Raw genomic sequence first — 18,469 nt, 5'->3', positions numbered from 1 at the left:
ATATGGTAAGATAAAATAAATGATCCAGAGTAGAACAGTTTGCATTCATGAGTGCTTCAATGTGCTTTAATAATTTAAATAGTCACCAAGTCTATCTTATTCATCAGTGCATAATTACAGGCCAATGGAAGAAAGGGCTTCAAGTAAAACAAAAGACCAAAACAGAAATCTGCTTGTGTTGAAGTAGCCCACATTCTAGTTTTGAACAAGTACTATGATAAGAGCTAAGTGAATGTAATGCTGCTTCAATCTAGGCAGGAAAAACTGTCACTCCAAGAGAAGAGTCAAACAGAGATTCTATTAGAGTGATGGAATTTGTGCCTAAAGCAATAAGAGGAACATATCACCCACTAAGGAGTGGTCCTAGTGCCCTTTGGAGAATACTGAACACATATGTTGGTTCTACAGAGATAAAAGAGTGAGTTCAGCACTGCTTTTGGAGAGCCCTTTCCCATTCTGAGCAGATTAGCAGAACAATTGCATTAATAAATTCCTCTTGGAAGAGGAGCGGAGGACCGGAATGCTTTCAATAGGAACAATAATCTTTTTTTTTATTATTTCCATGAAGAAATAAATTTGAACTTTTAAACAGGATTGTCTTGAATAGTTGCTGTAAATAGGTCAATCCAAGATATAGTCTCACATTTTCAAAAGCATTGGTAGTAATTTAACTAATATAAAATAAACCAAGAATCATCTAATTTTATTTATCTGTTTTGGGTTCCAGGTGTGCAGGCAAACTGTGTTTGTGTGGTTTCTCCCTCTTTCCTGAGAATCCCAGAATGCTCTCTTAAAGGAAGAACAAACATCTCAAATTATGCCTTGCAAGTGCATATATACATCCCAAACCACAGTTTGCTAAAATTGTGTTTGCAAACTAAAATCAAATTGTGGTTTCAAGTTCTTTCTTGGTGCCACTTGAAAATCACGATTTGCCATATAGTTTAAGTTCAAGCATCACAACAAACATGGTTTGGGTTTGCATTTGGACCATCTCACTACTGACTCTAGTGAGTTAATCCATTTTATTAGTGCTTATCATCGATAATATGGGGTGGAAAAATTAAGCACGGTAAAATAATTATACAGAATAAAACTACCGGTATGTTTTACTAAACTCGTCTTAGTTCAAATAAGTTTTCACGGTCATGTTTCAACTCATTTTTTAAATATAAAAACTTGAGAAATGGATTTTTACAACATTCTCTAAAGTGCAAAGAATAACATTTCCAAAGAAAAGGAAAGGTGAACAGCAGTTCCCACAATGTTCAAGTAATAGGGGCAGCAGTTCAGTTTCCAATGCACATGCTAGTTGGCTATTCTTTTCCCTTTTCATATCAGGTACTGCTCACTACATTAAAAAAAGACTAGAATGGCTGCACTTCCATGGCTCAACCCTCTGCCAAGCGTGGACCACAGTTGACAAAATAGAGAAATAACTTTTCTTATTCTTTCAATGTACAATTAAATCAGCAGTATCACCTTAGTCTATCTAAAGAAGCCCTTTGTCTACATTCTTAACATTTTACCCTTGTAGTAAGAAACTGCAGTAAAACGTAGAAACAAAAATAAAAGGCAGCACATATAAACCTCCTGTATTTGTAACACTCATTTGTTTAGAAAAGTATGAGCAATTTTAAGACAACACTTTTCCCTAAGCTTTTTACCTATTTCAGATGGCAATGAAAGATATTTCAGTATTTTGAAGAGTGAGAATATAAGCACCATAGTTTCCAAATTAATTCAGATTCAAGTACAACATTCTAAGCAAATTTCTATGAGACATGCATTTATTTCTAGGAACATCACTGATAGATTAGAATTAAGAAACTAGTTAGTGCTCTTCTGATCTATCCAAAGGATTTCAGCGCTTTAAATACCAGAATAGACTTAGCTATGATGTTGTGGCACATAGATTTCTTCTTAGCAATGATATTTACTTTAATTCCCCCTGAAACCAAACATTAAGTAAATGGAGTAAGTAAATTCTGCTGCACAATTCTTTAATTACTGCAGCAAGAGCAGTTTTCCAAGACAATACAAAATTGGGGGCAATATGGCTATTATACAACCCCAGATGACTCTTCAAAGCTACCATTATGTCAAGAATGCCAAGCCCCTTTCTTCTCATTTCACAGGTATAGCATAAGTTGACAGGTATTTATTTTTACTTACTTGCAGTGCTCATGACATTTCTTCCTAAAGTATTAGTGTTGTTATCACTGCTACTTCGGCTTAAATTCATGTTGTTAGTGGCATTGGTGCGAGCGATGTTCGCCACTCTCCGGACGAAGGACTCCAAACTAGAGGTTTCACGTGAGGATAGGTTAGGAACACTTGCACTGGAACTCATTGGAGCCCCAGCAGCCAGAAGTGAACTCACTGATAGTCTGTTACTTGCTGAAGAACTAAGGGGTCTCTGAGAAGCAGCTTCTTTATTTGTCAGCTCAGATACCGAGCTAACATCTGGAGAGCTCACACTAACAATTCCCATGGATATAGCATTGGACTCCCCAGTTGCACGGATTGAATTGTCAGTTCCTAGCTTTCTTTCAACATTTTCATTTCCCACATCCGCTGTCAAGGTGCTGGTACTTGCACTGGACGCTGACCCTACTTCAGTCTGAGGCATGCCATCAGCAGAGGAAAGGACAACAATTGGCTCATGGACGTCAGTGCCTGAAACTATATTTTGTTCCATTACATTTTCAGATCTCCGCTCCATTTTTGTCGAACCCAAGCTGATGTCGCTGCTACTGGCCACGCTACACACAGAACTGCTACTTCCTTTTCTACTTGAAGAGCCTGCAGCAGCAGTCATCTTGTCTGGACAGTTGTTTTTCACCAAGCTGCTCCATGACTGCGTTGTGCCTGAAACAGTGGATGAAACAGGTTTGGGTGATGCCGCTGAATCAGGGTCGTACCCTGGGGCAAGCTTGAGGTCAAATTTTCCTTCTGCGCCCATACGGTAAGAGTTAGAGCCACCAGCATCCCAGGTGACATCAATCCAGCCTAGAAAGGGACAGGAGTTTGTGAGACCCAGCAGAAAGCAGACAGGAGCGTGTCAAGACAGTAGCTCCACAATACGGGATCAGCTTCTCATTGGGCCGCTATCTTGAGTCACAGAAATTACTTAATGGGCTTTAAAGCCAAACAAAATAATAGAAAGGTTTGAAATTCAAGCAGTGTGATCATTGTAGGTGTACTACATTAAAATGGACAGCTCTTACCATAGTTCAATTTAATACTAAAGATCTGAGAATCCAGTCAAAAATGTAAAAAAAAAGGCTTTGTATTAAAAGTAACTATTACTTTAAAATTTTAATTCCCTTAAAAGTAAAGTTTGAGCCATGTGTAGTAGAAGTGTGTGGGCATTTAAATGGTTTTCTTATCAGAATACTTGGTAACTGTTATTATGTTTCACATACTACGGTACAGTCTTTTAAGTTATTGGGGGGGAAATCCATTAGTCTATTTTAAGTAAGCTTGTTAAGTATGGTTGGCCTCCATCCTCAATTGTTGGTCAACCATAGCAGTGGTAAATGCAGTTCAAGGCAGTCCTTGAACCTTTATTTAAAAAGTAGGTGGGAAGGGAGGGGAAGCAGACCATGCTTGGGTCCAAGGAGACCCTTGCAGCTTCTTTCTGCTTATGATATGTAGAACTCTCTATGCATTATTTTAATTATGTTTTAAATAACTGGCACTCCAGTTTTTGTTTAACAATTACTCCCTGGGAATAAGATTTTTAGTTGATATGGGAACTAGAGAGAATTGTTTTCTTGGAACTTGGCCTAATATGGTTCATAGAGTGATGGATTCAGAATGGGGGAGCTAGTTAATCAAATCTTGAACACTAAAGAAGACAAGCACATTAAAATATCACCACAAAATTTTCTATCTACTTTTCTACTTCTATCTAATTTTCGACTACTTTTCACATTTTTAAGTGAATGATTATTAGGATGATTTTTCTGCTTAATAGGAGAATGATCATTCTAAAGAAAAGATACACTTGAGATGGAGACATTAAATGTAGCATCATATCCTTCCTCAAAAAATAGATATATAAATCTAATTGCTATGGCACTGGAAATTTTAATATCTGCCTCTTAGCAGTCCCCACTTTGGTTTAATCATATATTAGTATTAAGAAAACAGAAACTTGATCCCAGCGAAGCTAGTAAGGTAAGAAATGGCAGAGAACTTGACAAAAGCTGAAGAAAAAGCAAGTTGCAAATGCCAAGCCAGAAAAGGGATAGCAAGGTATTCTGATACTATACAGACAGGAAGTATTTATTCTTCTTAGACACTGGATCAATTATTCATACCCATAACTCAACACACAAAATATAGGAGCAGAAATGCCACAGCTAATCTGTATACTGGAGTTGCATGTAATTAGCACAACTTGTATGTAACAATGTATTTTATGGACATGTGAAAAGGAATACTGTTCCAATAAGACCTTGTTCTTGATCTCTAACCATCAAGTAACATTTGGTTTCTTGAAATAAAAGTTTCCCAAAGTACAAGTGAGAATCTTCTAGAACTAGAGAGGTTAGGTGTGACTAATACCTGGGGAGGTTTATGAACCTGTTTGTCCTTCTCAATTTCTGAATGCCTCTTGAGGTCAAAAGGCAAGTGCTATCTTAGGACTTCTTACCCACCCAGTAATTGAGAGGTTTCTCCTGATTTTTCCAAGGAATTTCACTTACTACTTTTGCAAATCTTACATTATTCTATAGGCTTCCTTTGTGCCCTGTTTCTCTTTCAGTTTTAGGAAATGATTTGAAACATGCTTATTGTTTAACAAGTTCCATCACTATAAGTGAAACTTATTTTGAGGTAGATATGTTTAGAACTCAGGTGCTAATTTTATCCGAAGAAGCTCAAAGAGGTTCTCTTTATGTCAGCAGGTGACTATGACAAATGCACTCTTGATTTAACATGACCAAAGAGTACACTATTTCCTTACTGTCTTCCTTTTGATTTCTGAATCTACGTTTCCTTAATCACCAAACTAGAAAATACAGTGAACTACTGTAAATAACTTGTGGAATAAAGAGAGCTAATAGTTTAAGCAGTTGCTCACCATTGTGCAATTCGCCTGTAACAGTGCCTTCACCTTGTGAACTACCATCCTGATCTCTCCATTTCCAATCAATTCCTCTGATGACACGGGCACCTGGAACCATGTACTTCAGAACCTGAGAGCGTACCAGTCTCCTCTGCCTTCGCAGATTAGCCTCTGCTTCTTTAGCTGCTTTTCCTACATGCAATCAAAACTAGTTATGAAACACTGCTGGTTAAGCTATCTATACAAGATTTAAGCATTCCAATTTGGCAGCAGGTATTTCAAATATCAAACTGATATTTTGTTCTTAAAACATGCTTAGAAACATGCTCTAGATTGGCACTAAATTTTTGAAAAAGTTTAATTCATGGTCTACATTACAATAGCTGGTGGTAAGAACAAGAAATCGGTCTGTCTACATTGCTTACCTAGCTGATCCTCACACACACCATTCACAGTGCCATAAAGTTCAAATCCAGATAGAGAGAGGTAGTGTGTTTGCCCACTGGCATTCTTCCCCATTTGTTTAATTCTTACATGCCTCCAGCCTTGCTTCTCATCCTTTTGTAGATCTAGTGGCCATGTTGCCGTTGACCTTTACATTAGTTTGGGGAAGTTGAAGAAAAAAATTAGATAGTGATAAATTTAACAGTCATGACAAAAACACAGAGAAATATTAATTATTTGTATGGTGGTTTTCATGAATAAAAAAGACCACCAGTTTACAAACAGAAAATTACTCTCTCCATTATACCATCACATGAATTAAATTTATTTAATAGTTGTGTTTCACTTGGCACTGTTGACTTAGGCCTTGGGTTCATATGTCATGGTAAAGGTAAAGGGACCCCTGACCATTAGGTCCAGTCACGGATGACTCTGGGGATGCGGCACTCATCTCGCTTTACTGGCCGAGGAAGCCAGCGTACAGCTTCCGGGTCATGTGGCCAGCATGACTAAGCTGCTTCTGGTGAACCAGAGCAGCACACGGAAACACCGTTTACCTTCCCGCTGGAGTGGTACCTATTTATCTACTTGCACTTTGTGCTTTCAAACTGCTAGGTTGGCAGGAGCAGGGACCGAGCAACGGGAGCTCACCCTGTCACGGGGATTCGAACCGCCAACCTTGTGATTGGCAAGCCCTAGGCTCTGTGGTTTAACCCACAGCGCCATCCGGTAAACCATAGTTAATGGCTTACCATGAATGGCCCAATTTAAGCTATTTCGCTTGGTACTGCTATTGCACTGGGGGGATCATGATCCCTGGTTTATTGTTTCACTTCCAACAAATCAATCTGTAGCCAAGGTTTGTTCTTGGCTTACTGATAATTTGTTGGAAGCAAAACAAACCATCACACACACACAGTTTGGACATAACATAGGGTTGCCATATTTTGACGGATGAATCCCGGCTATGTTCTGGAAATTCCAGACATATGGCAGCCCTAACATAACACCAAGAATTGTGGTTGTTTCATCTATATGCTAGAAAAACAGCCAAGGCTTATGTGATCCCAGTAAACCATTAACTATGGTTTACCATGTTTAAGCCAAGCCACTGTGGAAGGCCAACTTTTTATTATTCAATGAATTTCAGCACAGTGAGGTAAATCCTGGACCCAATGATATCAAGGGGTAAATTTCCAATTACTTCAGTGGACTGAGAATGGCCCATATGTTATGGGTACTAAATAATTTATTGTCATAAAGTCAGAAACAACAATGGTCCATGTAAATGGAAATATTTTTACATACCCTGGTTCATTCAGACTGCAGTCATCAACATGAGTATATAGAGTGGTCCAGTTCTGTCCATCCTTGGATACTTGAAAAACCCAATTTCTGAGAGCAGATCGTCCATAACCACGAGCATGGCGTAATGTGTAAGCTGATGGTATCACCCAAAGACCAAGGTCTATAGCAAACCATGCATTTTTATCATCGTTAGTATGACAATTCAGAGCTGAACTGTCACGGCTTAAGATGTCTTCCAAACGGCCATAAGGCAAATTTCTTCCTTCTGAAGATGTAACTACCACCAGCCCATAGGCGGCCGGATTTACCCACTCATAAGCTGTTCTACAATAGAAACAATGATGTCACTATTACTCATGAATATTTATTTAAAGCATTTTAACTCCCCTCTACAGCTGAAAAGACTTCCAGACCATGGGGAAATAATACAAACTCAAGCATCAGATCTTATAAGAAGCTGGGATGGCAACAGTTCAGGGTGCTTGATGGAATGGCCATAGGTAAATGACAGACAGTATAGTCCAAATTTTAAAACCTAAAAAAAAGCTAATATGCCATGCATACTGCAAACTATGTCCAAATGATACATTTTTTAATTTAAAAAATGATGCATGGAAAATCCAGTATTGCCCTTGGAAAATTTTCAGAATTGGCTAGCAGGTATTTAAATACAATGCTATTTCATTTAAGATTTTAGCACTGTCTCAAACGGAAGTTACTGAAATCTTACTTTGCATTTGTTCCAATCCAGTAAATAATTCCATTTTCATCAAAATCATGCTGGTGTCTGAAAATGAATGTCTGGCCTTCTCTGAGCTTTCGTACAAAAACAAAAGATGCTCTATCAAAGTCATACCACTGCTTTGCCACCTAAGGAAGAAACAGGCAACAAAAATGTATCACATAAGTATAGAGTTTATTATCACCATTTTTATTTATATATCACTTTTTGGTCCAAAGACCCCAAAGTGGCTAACAGCATATTAATACACTATCAAAATATACAGTAAAGCACAATTGTCATAATTCAATCAACAAAAACAATTTAAGACACCATGTAAGAGAACAAGAAAGCCTTTCCAAGCTGGAGGATTAGAGGGTGCTCATGCCAACACCCACATCTCACACTTGAGGACTAGAAACCTGAACAATGACAAATAACTACAAAAAACAGTCACCACAAACAGAAGAATTAATGTAATTCTTTCTGTAAACATGATAGGCTGGGATCGAGCGCTTGATCCAAATTTGGCCTTCCATTCACATAAGCGGCTGAGATTCATAAATGCTCCAAACAGAAAAGGCATTCACCAATGTCTCCTGCCTTTTCCCATATGGTTCCCAAGGATCTCCAGACCCTCCAGGAATCTGCAAAAACTGCACTTCCTCCAGTGGAAACTACCATGGGGTGAGCTATGTGTATGGGTAGTCTGAATCCAACCTGGGGAGAAGAGGAATTTGCTCACCATTTTTAGGAGGTATTGCTCTAAAGATTCTACAGTTGCCAAGGGCTCCATTTTCAACATTCGACCTGTTCTGTCTATTAAAGCTGTCTCCCCAGAAGCACGCTCCAAGCGAAACCGCAACCGTCTTGTTAATATCTAAAGTCAAAGCAACAAATTTTTACTTAGAAACATCCCTTTCATTTATAACAAATACTAATGATTATGTTTTCAAAGTCAAGCAAGCATTAATAAACTAGGGAAATCAGCACAATTGACAAATCTGCATAAGCACTATACACACACATTTACACAAATGCACAGATCCAACAGCATTCTTACTCTAGTAGAAAGACCTTCCCATTCATGCGTAGTCTGTTTTGGACTCAGTGTGACAAAAGTGACTGACATTGTTCTGTGTGGGCAGGCTGCAGCTTTGTTTAAATTCCTATCAGTAACATTTTATGGCCCACTAGAGTTCATATGCTTTAGTCTGTATCTTCAATATTCATAATTCTTTTCATATTGTAATACAACCTCAATTATATTCCAAGTTCTTTCACTAGGAAGTTCTTTCACCAGGTCTTGCAAAAGGAACAGCACTGCTACATTTTCTTCTTCCACTCATAGCTCTTTGGACCCAAACTGATTATTAAAACTTTTATTCATTTAGAATGTTTTTATACTGCCCTTCATTGTGTTTAGGGTGGGGTACAGCATAAAACGAACACAAAAAAGGTCAAGGAAGGTCAAGAAGGAAGCTCTCACACCCAACAAATTAAGAGTACAGGCTGCTATTTTTTAACTTAATACTAAGAATTAATATGACCAGAAATGTCTTGTGAAATCACTTTTCTATTTACAGCAATTATTTACACAACCCTGCCTGGATCCCAAACTAGAACCTTCATGCATACACAGCAGCAAATCTAGATGATACCCATAAATGTTTGTTATGCCAAACCATAAAACTTTTAATGGGTGACACCCAGAGTTGTGCAGAGTGGAACTTTGTAAACTGGATGCTCTGGAGGGTGGGATTTTTTCTATATTCCCCTTGCCCCAAAAATCAGGTCCAGAGGGCTAGGAACCCTCCAAAACAACAGGGTAGATGGTGCTGAGGGCTATAGAAGGGAGAATTGGCAAAAAAAAATGCCTCTCCCACTTCTGTCTATGAATTTGTCCAGTTTGCAAAGTGGAACACTCCATTGGATCTGACTGAAGAAGCATTCTAATAATGAAATAGGTCTGTACAGTATCCAACCTAAAGTAGCTCAGGACAACTGTAATTTATGGAAATTTAAGGAAGAATAACAGAGAAAAGGCACAGAAACATTTTTATTAGAATGCTGTAAATTTCTACTGTATTGAAAAGTTACCTGCAGATTATACGTTGATCCTGGTGTATCATACAAATGTAGAGGTAGACGTTCAATGGATTCTAATACTGCTATGAGTTTCCGAATTAATGCAACTGCTGGACGACTATGAACACAGAAAAGACAAATGTTACTGTCTATAATACAAAGGGCTTTGAAAAATGAGCAGAAGTTATGAAAACTCTGAGTACAATTAAAACTTCAAAATGTTGTAGCAATGACAAGCTAATTTTAAAACCTAAACTCTGCCTATTTCAAAACAGAACTCAAGCCAGCTTGCAACAATAAACATGACCCAACAATATAAAAAACATATAGATATTGCAATGTTTTGTCATTATGAGAACAAGCAAGCACAAGCTTCAGACTTCTGTGCTCCCCCTCCCCACCACACAATGGGGAGAAAATGTAAAGCAACAAAATTTGTAACAAATCATCATTTCTCATTACACCCTCATAGCAGAAACTGCAGTTTGTTACTAACAATATTATATGCTGTGCATGGAAACTGTAGAACTTCCTGTTCATGCTTGCTTGTTATCACAGCAATAATGCATGATTTGGCATATGATTTGGCATTTGATTCAAAGCCAGGTGCATTGATTCATCAAACGTCAACACTCTTTAATTTTTTTTTAGATCAGCTTAAGCAATGTTTAAAATGCTTTGTACTACATATCAAAGCTCAAAGCTATTTTTAATTTTAAAATATTGCTTGGAGAATTTGAGATAAGAAGATCTGGCCACAGTTACACATACCTTACATCTCCTCTAGGTTAGATTACTGGTTTTATCACTCTCATTTTTTATTCTAACATTATTGTGTTGTTATTCTTGCAAATTATCTTGGAAGCCTTGTGAGGGCCGAAACACAGTACAGGTGAAACTTGAAAAATTAGAATATCGTGGAAAGGTTCATTTCTTTCAGTAATCAACTTAAAAGGTGAAACCAAAATATGAGATAGACTCATGACATGCAAAACGAGATATGTCAAGCCTTTATTTGTTATAATTGTGATGATTATGGCGTACAGCTAATGAGAACCCCAAATTAACAATTTCAACTTTGGGGTTTTCATCAGCTGTACCATAATCATCACAATTATAACAAATAAAGGCTTGACATATCTCGCTTTGCATGTCATGAGCCTATCCCATTTATTAAGCTCGAGTAGCTAATGAAAACAATTGCTTACATAAATGGAATTTTCCATGATATTGTAATTTTTCAAGTTTCACCTGTATATGCATTATTCAATAACTAAATATATGGGCAACGCTTTGTTTAAATGGGATCTACAAATGCAAAGCAACACTGATGTGGTAAACACTGGGCAATTTAAATACAAAAAGCAGCAAGTTATGTTCTAGTCCAAGACTAATATGCCTTTTACTACTAAAAGCCAATAATAATAATAATAATAATAATAATAATAATTATACCTTTATTGTCAATTTACAACTTGTGTACAATGAAATTAAACAAGCCTCCCTCCCCCCACCCCCACCCAAACATTCAGTCTCATTGCACTCGTGTGCACACATTATTTTTCATAAGGTCAGGAACAACAAAATTACCTTTCATCATCTTCATTTTCACTGAAAGCTGTTTTGAATACATTTATTCTTTCTACTAGCTGACTACAATCTTGTTTCAAATCAAAATCCACATTCTAAATGAAAAAGAGAGAATTGTTAAAAGAATAGCTGCTCAAAATTTGGGATTAGGCCATTATGGCTAACTTATTACAAAAGGAGAAAACCAACTTTTCAAGCACTGCCTGCCAAAGTGACAGTGAGAAAGGGGGAGAAGTCAGATGCATAAATCACCCAAGTTTTGAGGGAAAATAAAAATAAATAAATTTTTGCTTCAGAAAGACAAGTATCTCATTCTGGAATGCACAAAAGCTTGTTAATAAAAATTGTGACTGTGAGTGACAGTCTCCTGTTGCTCCAAAGACCATCAACTTGAACTGCTCAGCTCTTGCAACGAGAAATGAATGTGCAGCTCTATTGAGGGCAAAGAAACAGCAAGTATAAACAACAGCCACCCACCCCAACAGCACCATTCCCAGCATTTTTTAAATCTTCTCCTCCTTCACCTCTTCTGATATTTGCTATGCGATTTAATGAAAGTAAAAAAAGTGTTTATAGCCTGATTGCCAAGCTGCACCTTCCCTCTGAAAATTCTTTGTTTTATGAGCAGCACTGTCTGCCCAAAGCATGGTTACACCACTAGAACAGCACTAGGATAACAGTGCTGGTGCAAACAGAGCTTCATGTCTCTTGACCCATTTTATTTGTTTTAGGCTAGGTTTAAGTGAAAGCATTTCTCACAGCTAACAGACTACACTGTAGATACTCCTTAAGAAAATTTCACTGCACTCTCCACCTGCTCCACCCCCCAAAGCTCAGGTGACATACACAGTTATCCTTCCTTCATCCTCACAACAACCCTACGAGGTTAAGTTAGGCTGAAAGATGAAGTTAACTGGTCTAAGATCATTCTACAATAAAACTTACATTATTCAAAACAGTAAGAAGGGCCTGCACCAAGCCACTGCTGCACATTTCATATGGTGATATAGTATTTTCATCCTTCAGAAGGACAATTAAGTTTTCCAGAGCAGTCTTCATTAAATCTCGCCAAGTATTTTCTCCCTCAATAAACTGAAAAAGGAAATCAGATAAGAGTGGCTCCATTCACTTTACGGTATTACACAACAGTAGTCAAACTCAGAAACAATAACTTCACAAAGAAGTACTGCATACATACAGTAAGCAGTACACTTCACATAGCATGGTGCAGATTTAAAACTACCATTTCCAGATCAGGCTGCTGTTATCTGCCACTCACCCTATTTCATATACAAATTCCTGTGGTCCACTTCGACCTGGGCTTAGTATTATGGGCAGCTGTCAACAGCCCAAGTTAAAAATAACCTGAAAATACTTCTAAACTCACTTTGAGAATCTGCCAATACCATCAGACTTGAAGACAGATGGATTACTTTTTATGTTTGAATCAAGTCAACATTAACAACAACAGCAAATTACGCTAACTACTGCAATTTATTCAATGATACTTACCTGCCTATTTGTATGGAGCTCCCATGAAGATTCTAATTGAGTTGCTATGTTCCTCAGTGTTACAACTACACCTCTAGGCATACTTTCAACAGCTTTGAAATGGTCATCATACAAGTCTCTTGCCATAGTTCGTACCTGAGCATCATTTAAGAAATCAGGATTAATTAACAGTTTCAAACCAAATGAAATATTTTATTGACATTTTTGAATGCCAACCCTGGATCAGCTTCACTTGGAATGACAGTACATAAGAAACTTAAACTGAGTCAGAATGCTTTGTATGATTTTGTCTACACTGATAGCCAAGGTTGTTTTTGGCTTTACCATTTGAAATGCTTTTGTAAATGGAGTTGCTAAAGATGGAATCTTGAAACTTCATGTACAAAACATGGGCTCTAGCACTGAACTATCTCTCGTACCCACAAGTCTGGACATCAGTTACATTTCTCCTAATAACCCCGTTAATCCTGGTTTGTTAAACAGAAGTCCATTGGGAACTTCGCTCAAGGATGTCTGCTAAATGTTATGGCTACAGATTTGATGTGTTTTTAAGAAGTGCATTTCTCCAACTTATTTTCAGACCCAATCCAAAATGCTACCTTTGTACCATACCATAAAGTCATAAACAATCTGCTTGAAGGACTTCCAAATGAACTTTATCCATCTGTTCAAGTCATCTACCGAAGTCCTGCTCCAGGTGATAACTTATTCAAGAGTTTCTAGAATACACCTTTTTTCCCCAGGTTGCCTCCCTGCCCCCAGTCTTCCCAAGGATGTCTGAAAGGCACCTTCATTCACTGGGAGGTCCCTCCCAATAACAGAGGACTGTCTGATTCAGTAGAGGTTTATGGGAATTTAAAGGGGGGGAGGTGATTTTCCCCCTCCCACAAATCCCCCCTTTCTCTTGCAGTCCCTTGCTGCTGCTACCACTGTTCCAAAGGGTCCCCCTGCCCTGTTGATCTGATGGCAGAGTGCAGGGAGGTGGGCTGCAGAGGGAGAGGGGAATAACCTCCTCTCCCCCTCACTTTCCCTCACTAATGGAAAATTCTACTGGATGAAAGAGCTTCTCATCAGCAGAGGGGGACAATACATCTCTTGTAATCTTTTTTTTGGGGGGGTGGAAGCAAAGGTCTTTGAGGAACTATAATTCTTGGAGATATCTTCTGTAATCTATTGCTTCTTGAGGCTGACCTCAATTAATACTGATGTATTAATGCATTTTTGAATGGACTTTAGATTACATGTGAGTCACTCTAAATATTGATGCAAGTGGAAATACAAGTTTTTATCCAATGCTGCATGAGTGCAGTACTACTCAAACAGAACTCCCCCATCTGCCTCAAAATCTGCTCTGCAGGTGTAGGGCAAGTAGGCTTGGCCAAAGGGGAGGTCTGGGGAACCTAACTGGGCTCAAAGTTCTTCACCACTGCTCTAACAAATCCTTTAACTTATTTCATCACAGAAGTGAGAATTTATTCACATGCTTTTTAAACATAGATAGGCGAAGTATCTAAACCACCTCAAGCCATCAGCTAGCATGTACAAGAAGCAATACAGAAAGTAACAAACTGAAATCCAAATTCTCCATTAAAATGTTTTAAAAACAAACATACTAACCTTTTGTTTGGTTTTTTCTGACTTTGATTTTGCTTTTCTTCCCCTTTTGCCAGTCCAACCAGTCACAAATTCTGATCCTGCAAAATATCCAGATGACAGGATATTATGTTGCCAGCTCATTTCCGTGCCCAATTCAAGGTGCTCACGCTACTGTTTAAAGCCCTATACAACTTAGGCCCCCAAATAACTGAAAGACTGCCTCCTTGCCTACAACCCCTCTCCTGTTTTAAGATCAGCAGAGAGGGCCTTCTTGGTAGTTCCATCACGCTCAGAGGTTGGGTCTGTGTGACCCCGAAGAAGGCATTCTTTCTGGAAACCCCTAAGTTATGGAATTCCCTCTTTACAGAGGTGCATCTGGTAATTTCATTGTATGCTGAAAAAATCTCTCTTTAACCTGACCTTTGACACTTAAGATATATTTTTAGGATCCACTCCAGTTGCGATTGCAATTTGTTTCACACTGTTTTAAATGCTGTATTTTATATTGTTGTAACCCACCCTGGGACCTTCGGGAAAAAAGTGGGAAATAAAAATGATGGTGATGGTGTTACCCTTGCACTGGCACAGTTTAGACATTACATTCAAGTTGTCAGTTTGCTAGATCAGGAATACACTGTGACCCCATATGTATCTTCTCCCCTCTACCCTTGCAAGCAAGTTTAATGTAAGGCTTTCCTGGTTTGTTAAACCCAGTTTAAGAAGACAAGAACCATCTACTGGATCAGGCTAATGACACATCTAGTTTAGCATCCTATTCCTGAAGTGGCCAACTAGATGTCTATTGGAAGCCCCAAAAGAAAACACTCCCCATTTGGGTATCCCAGTAATCGGTATACAGAGCCATATTGCCTCTGATGATGGAGGCAGAACATAGCCATTGTTAGCTTTACCACCCATAGAAAGTATAATCTGAATTTGGAGCCATAAGTATAATTCTCTTTTAAAACCATTCTAGTTGGACGCCATCATTACTTCTTGGAGCTGCAAATTCCATAATATTGGCCAGATGACCAGGGCATCCAAACCAGGAAATTATGGCCTAAATATTCCCTTCAAACCAGATTTATTGAAACAAGAATGCAATTTCTGAATCAGGCAACTGTAGATATACACATGCAATTACCTTATTATTACACATAATTACATACTCACCTAAAGAAGTTTCAGCAGCAAATGAATGTTTAGTTCCCCTATTGGACTCAAAAACAAAACCCGGAAGATCTTCTTTTAATATTGTAGCTTGCTGACCATCTGAATTGTGAATAGCAATTTCTCCTTCCTTTAGACACGTAAGAGACCAATTCCCCACTGTCAGTTTAGCTGGGCCTGGGACAGATAAAATTGGCTGGCTTGTTGTGGATGGTTTTACCTGGCTTCGGGCTCTCTGTAATTTCTCTAGAAATTCACTTCGACTTTCTGTTTAAAAAAACACACACAAAAAGAAGTAAAGGCTAACTAGTATTTGACTTTTAACTATCAGAAAGTAATAGTTTAGTTTCCATGAAGCAAGATGGGTGGGCATTCGATGCAAATTTATGTTGTAGATTCAAGTTCTCAGGATAGTTATTTCTCACCGGCCTCCAATATCACAATATAGGACAACAGAAAATGTCTACTGGCCAATGGTGAAACTTTTATGTTTTGGAAATCATTATATTACATAATGATTAATATAAACAAACTGAATAAACTGAGCTAGTTGTTAAAATCTATTTCTACTAAAAGGAATGCATCTAGAAAAAAACATTGGATTTGATGGAGAAGGGAAGCATCCAAATTTTGCAACTAAAGAAAAAAGAATTGATTTAATAGGAAAAGAAAACCAAATGCAGAGTTGTAATATGGAATGCTAGGAACTGTAATTAACTGCTTTAAAAGCAGAAATATCAGTGTTGTGTGTTGTATATGACTGCGTAACATATAAATACATTTTATGTTTATGTATTTACTACTACATTTTTAATTTATCTTTCTCTGAAAATAAAATTCATTACTATGTCTAAATGATAAAACACACATTACCCATGTTCATTGGGCAGACACTATTGACAGCTAATGAAGCTGAGTTTTGCTATATGGTCATGTCCAAAGTACCTTCAGTAGACATTTAGGGCTGGTTCATATGGCATCATACCATCACCTCAAGAACCAGTTAGACTTGCATGGAAGCCCTGCTTATTTCAAGTTGTGCTTTCATATGCACAATAACTATACACAGCTGCTGAGGTTTCCATTATAACAAGGGCACTATGCAGAAATGCAAAATCGCATATGTAATGCCATCACAGCTTGTCACCCCCCATCCCTCACAAAATGTAACAAGAACAATCTTAGGCATTCAATGTTAACTCATAAGTTCCCTCTCCAGACAATAAGATTACTCGCTGTAGTTCCCCACTCTCAATCAATGTTCTCCACCCTGGAAGTTCACAGTATTTTTCTGAGCAGGTAGAGGGGACTGACCTTTAGGTTTACAAGCTTCTATACTTCTGTGTAGCAGGGCAGTCTCCCAAATATATATAACCCACTCCTTTATTTTTTGGCTGCCTGTTTTCTTTTGCAGACTGACAAGTAATTCATCACCTAGGATATTCACGAGAATGATATAATCTCTGACGTCAAGTTTTTTTGTCACAAGCAACTGGGAACCAGAGTTCTACTGTGTCTCACGTTATACCATGCAGTGTGACAAAAAAAAAAGTTTCCAGGGGAAGGAGGCTAGGAACTCTTTTTAGGTCCTGAGGCCCCTCCCTAAGCAACCAGTTATTTGGCCTGACCTGACAGGACTATCAAACCCTTGCAGTAGATATGGGATTTGCATGGGCAAACGTTCAGCTAGTCTGGCTGGCTCCTATCTCTAGCTCCCATTCCATTGTCCTTAGGCCCAAATCTCAGAAACTCATATAGCCAGCCTACTACTTTATCAGGTCTCTATAGCCCAGCATTATAAACAGGCATCCATTATAAATGAAATATCCATCACAACTAATAAGGTGTCAAAAAGTGAATAAGAAAGTAGAGATAGCTGGCTTTGCATTTACATGATCCCTGCAGATCAGGAAATTAGCTGAAAATTATACTGCCAAGTTATGTTGCTATAGCCTCCTGTTGCTATAGCCTTAAATCCTATCACCCCAAACCTAAAAAACTGATAAAATTAGCATGAGATAATTAAAAAGCTATTTTATGAATAAGTAGAGTTTAAGAACTGAACAGAAAAGCTTTGACCGAAGCATCAGAACCAGCCTGTAGCCTCATACTACTGGAAAAAGCAATTTCCTGAGAATTTGAATCAGAAGATCTATTATAGCAATTGTTCAACGGAATAAAGCAATCTTACAATTCACTGCACACTTGGCAGTGAAAAGGGGGCAGCAAGCAGTATCAACTATGTTTAAGAGCTACAGATAGCTTAAGTACAATGTGAAACTTCTAGCTCAATGTCTTTCAGTTTCTCAGTTCTGATCCACCTGATGAGAAACTTTGCACCACTTTTCACACACATGCAATTTCATTCTGCTAGCAAGTTGCAAGCCACGTCATCATCATTCCAACTTGCTTTACCTGAAATGCAGTGAATTACCACTAAATATTGCCTTTTAATTACTGTTTGACTAATATTAGTATGCATGGAAAGAAATGAAGACAGAATGAAGCTAAGATGTTCACTGAACACAGTTACAAAGAAGTCAGTTGCTGTCACATGCTAGTTGACAAAAGCATCACAATAAACTGACCACCTTCCACCTGTTTACATCCTTTACTATTTAGTGAGCCAATTCCTGTAAAAAAGAATGTCTCAAAATCAAATATATAAAATGTAAGATTCTTATGATATCTTTAAAGTATTAGTTGAGAACAACATTGTACCTGAACTATCAGATCCTCCTTCAGGGCTGCCACTGGAATACATTGTAGCTAGCTTCCCATCCAAGATAAATCTGAACCAGCCATTGCTACCATTTGATAGCTCCAAAGCTGCAGAATCACTCCAAATATACAAGCAGTCTCTTCCCCTAATGATTGACCAGTCTCTCCAGTGATAGGGTTTACCCTGCTGCAACTCTTTAGCATCTTCTTGAGGTTCGTCTTCCTGTAAAGCAAGATAGTTT

At 38.1% G+C, this 18,469-nt stretch overlaps 1 protein-coding gene across 12 annotated transcripts in view; it reads right to left on the bottom strand.

Annotated features, from left to right (window-relative positions):
• HECTD1 (HECT domain E3 ubiquitin protein ligase 1) overlaps positions 1–18,469 on the bottom strand; it is a 67,113-nt gene that overhangs the window by 18,767 nt on the left and 29,877 nt on the right. For 7 of the 12 annotated variants that reach the window (XM_033144046.1, XM_033144035.1, XM_033144073.1 and 4 more), the window contains 14 exons: positions 18,228–18,450; positions 18,095–18,139; positions 15,510–15,773; positions 14,358–14,434; positions 12,741–12,875; positions 12,174–12,320; positions 11,229–11,323; positions 9,651–9,756; positions 8,296–8,430; positions 7,560–7,699; positions 6,830–7,153; positions 5,503–5,669; positions 5,093–5,269; positions 2,176–3,012 (listed from right to left, as the gene is read on the bottom strand). In XM_033144046.1, coding sequence (XP_032999937.1) covers positions 2,176–3,012; positions 5,093–5,269; positions 5,503–5,669; positions 6,830–7,153; positions 7,560–7,699; positions 8,296–8,430; positions 9,651–9,756; positions 11,229–11,323; positions 12,174–12,320; positions 12,741–12,875; positions 14,358–14,434; positions 15,510–15,773; positions 18,095–18,139; positions 18,228–18,450 — 2,872 coding nt within the window. The remainder of the gene's footprint in view (positions 1–2,175; positions 3,013–5,092; positions 5,270–5,502; positions 5,670–6,829; positions 7,154–7,559; positions 7,700–8,295; positions 8,431–9,650; positions 9,757–11,228; positions 11,324–12,173; positions 12,321–12,740; positions 12,876–14,357; positions 14,435–15,509; positions 15,774–18,094; positions 18,140–18,227; positions 18,451–18,469) is intronic. The other 5 variants (XM_033144134.1, XM_033144116.1, XM_033144083.1 and 2 more) reach the window with 3 other exon arrangements.

Source organism: Lacerta agilis, chromosome 1 (genome assembly GCF_009819535.1).
Source record: "Lacerta agilis isolate rLacAgi1 chromosome 1, rLacAgi1.pri, whole genome shotgun sequence".
Classification (NCBI taxonomy): Eukaryota; Metazoa; Chordata; class Lepidosauria; order Squamata; family Lacertidae; genus Lacerta; species Lacerta agilis.
The sequence above is the reverse complement of the archived record's forward strand: the minus strand, read 5'-3'. Positions and strand labels throughout refer to the sequence as shown.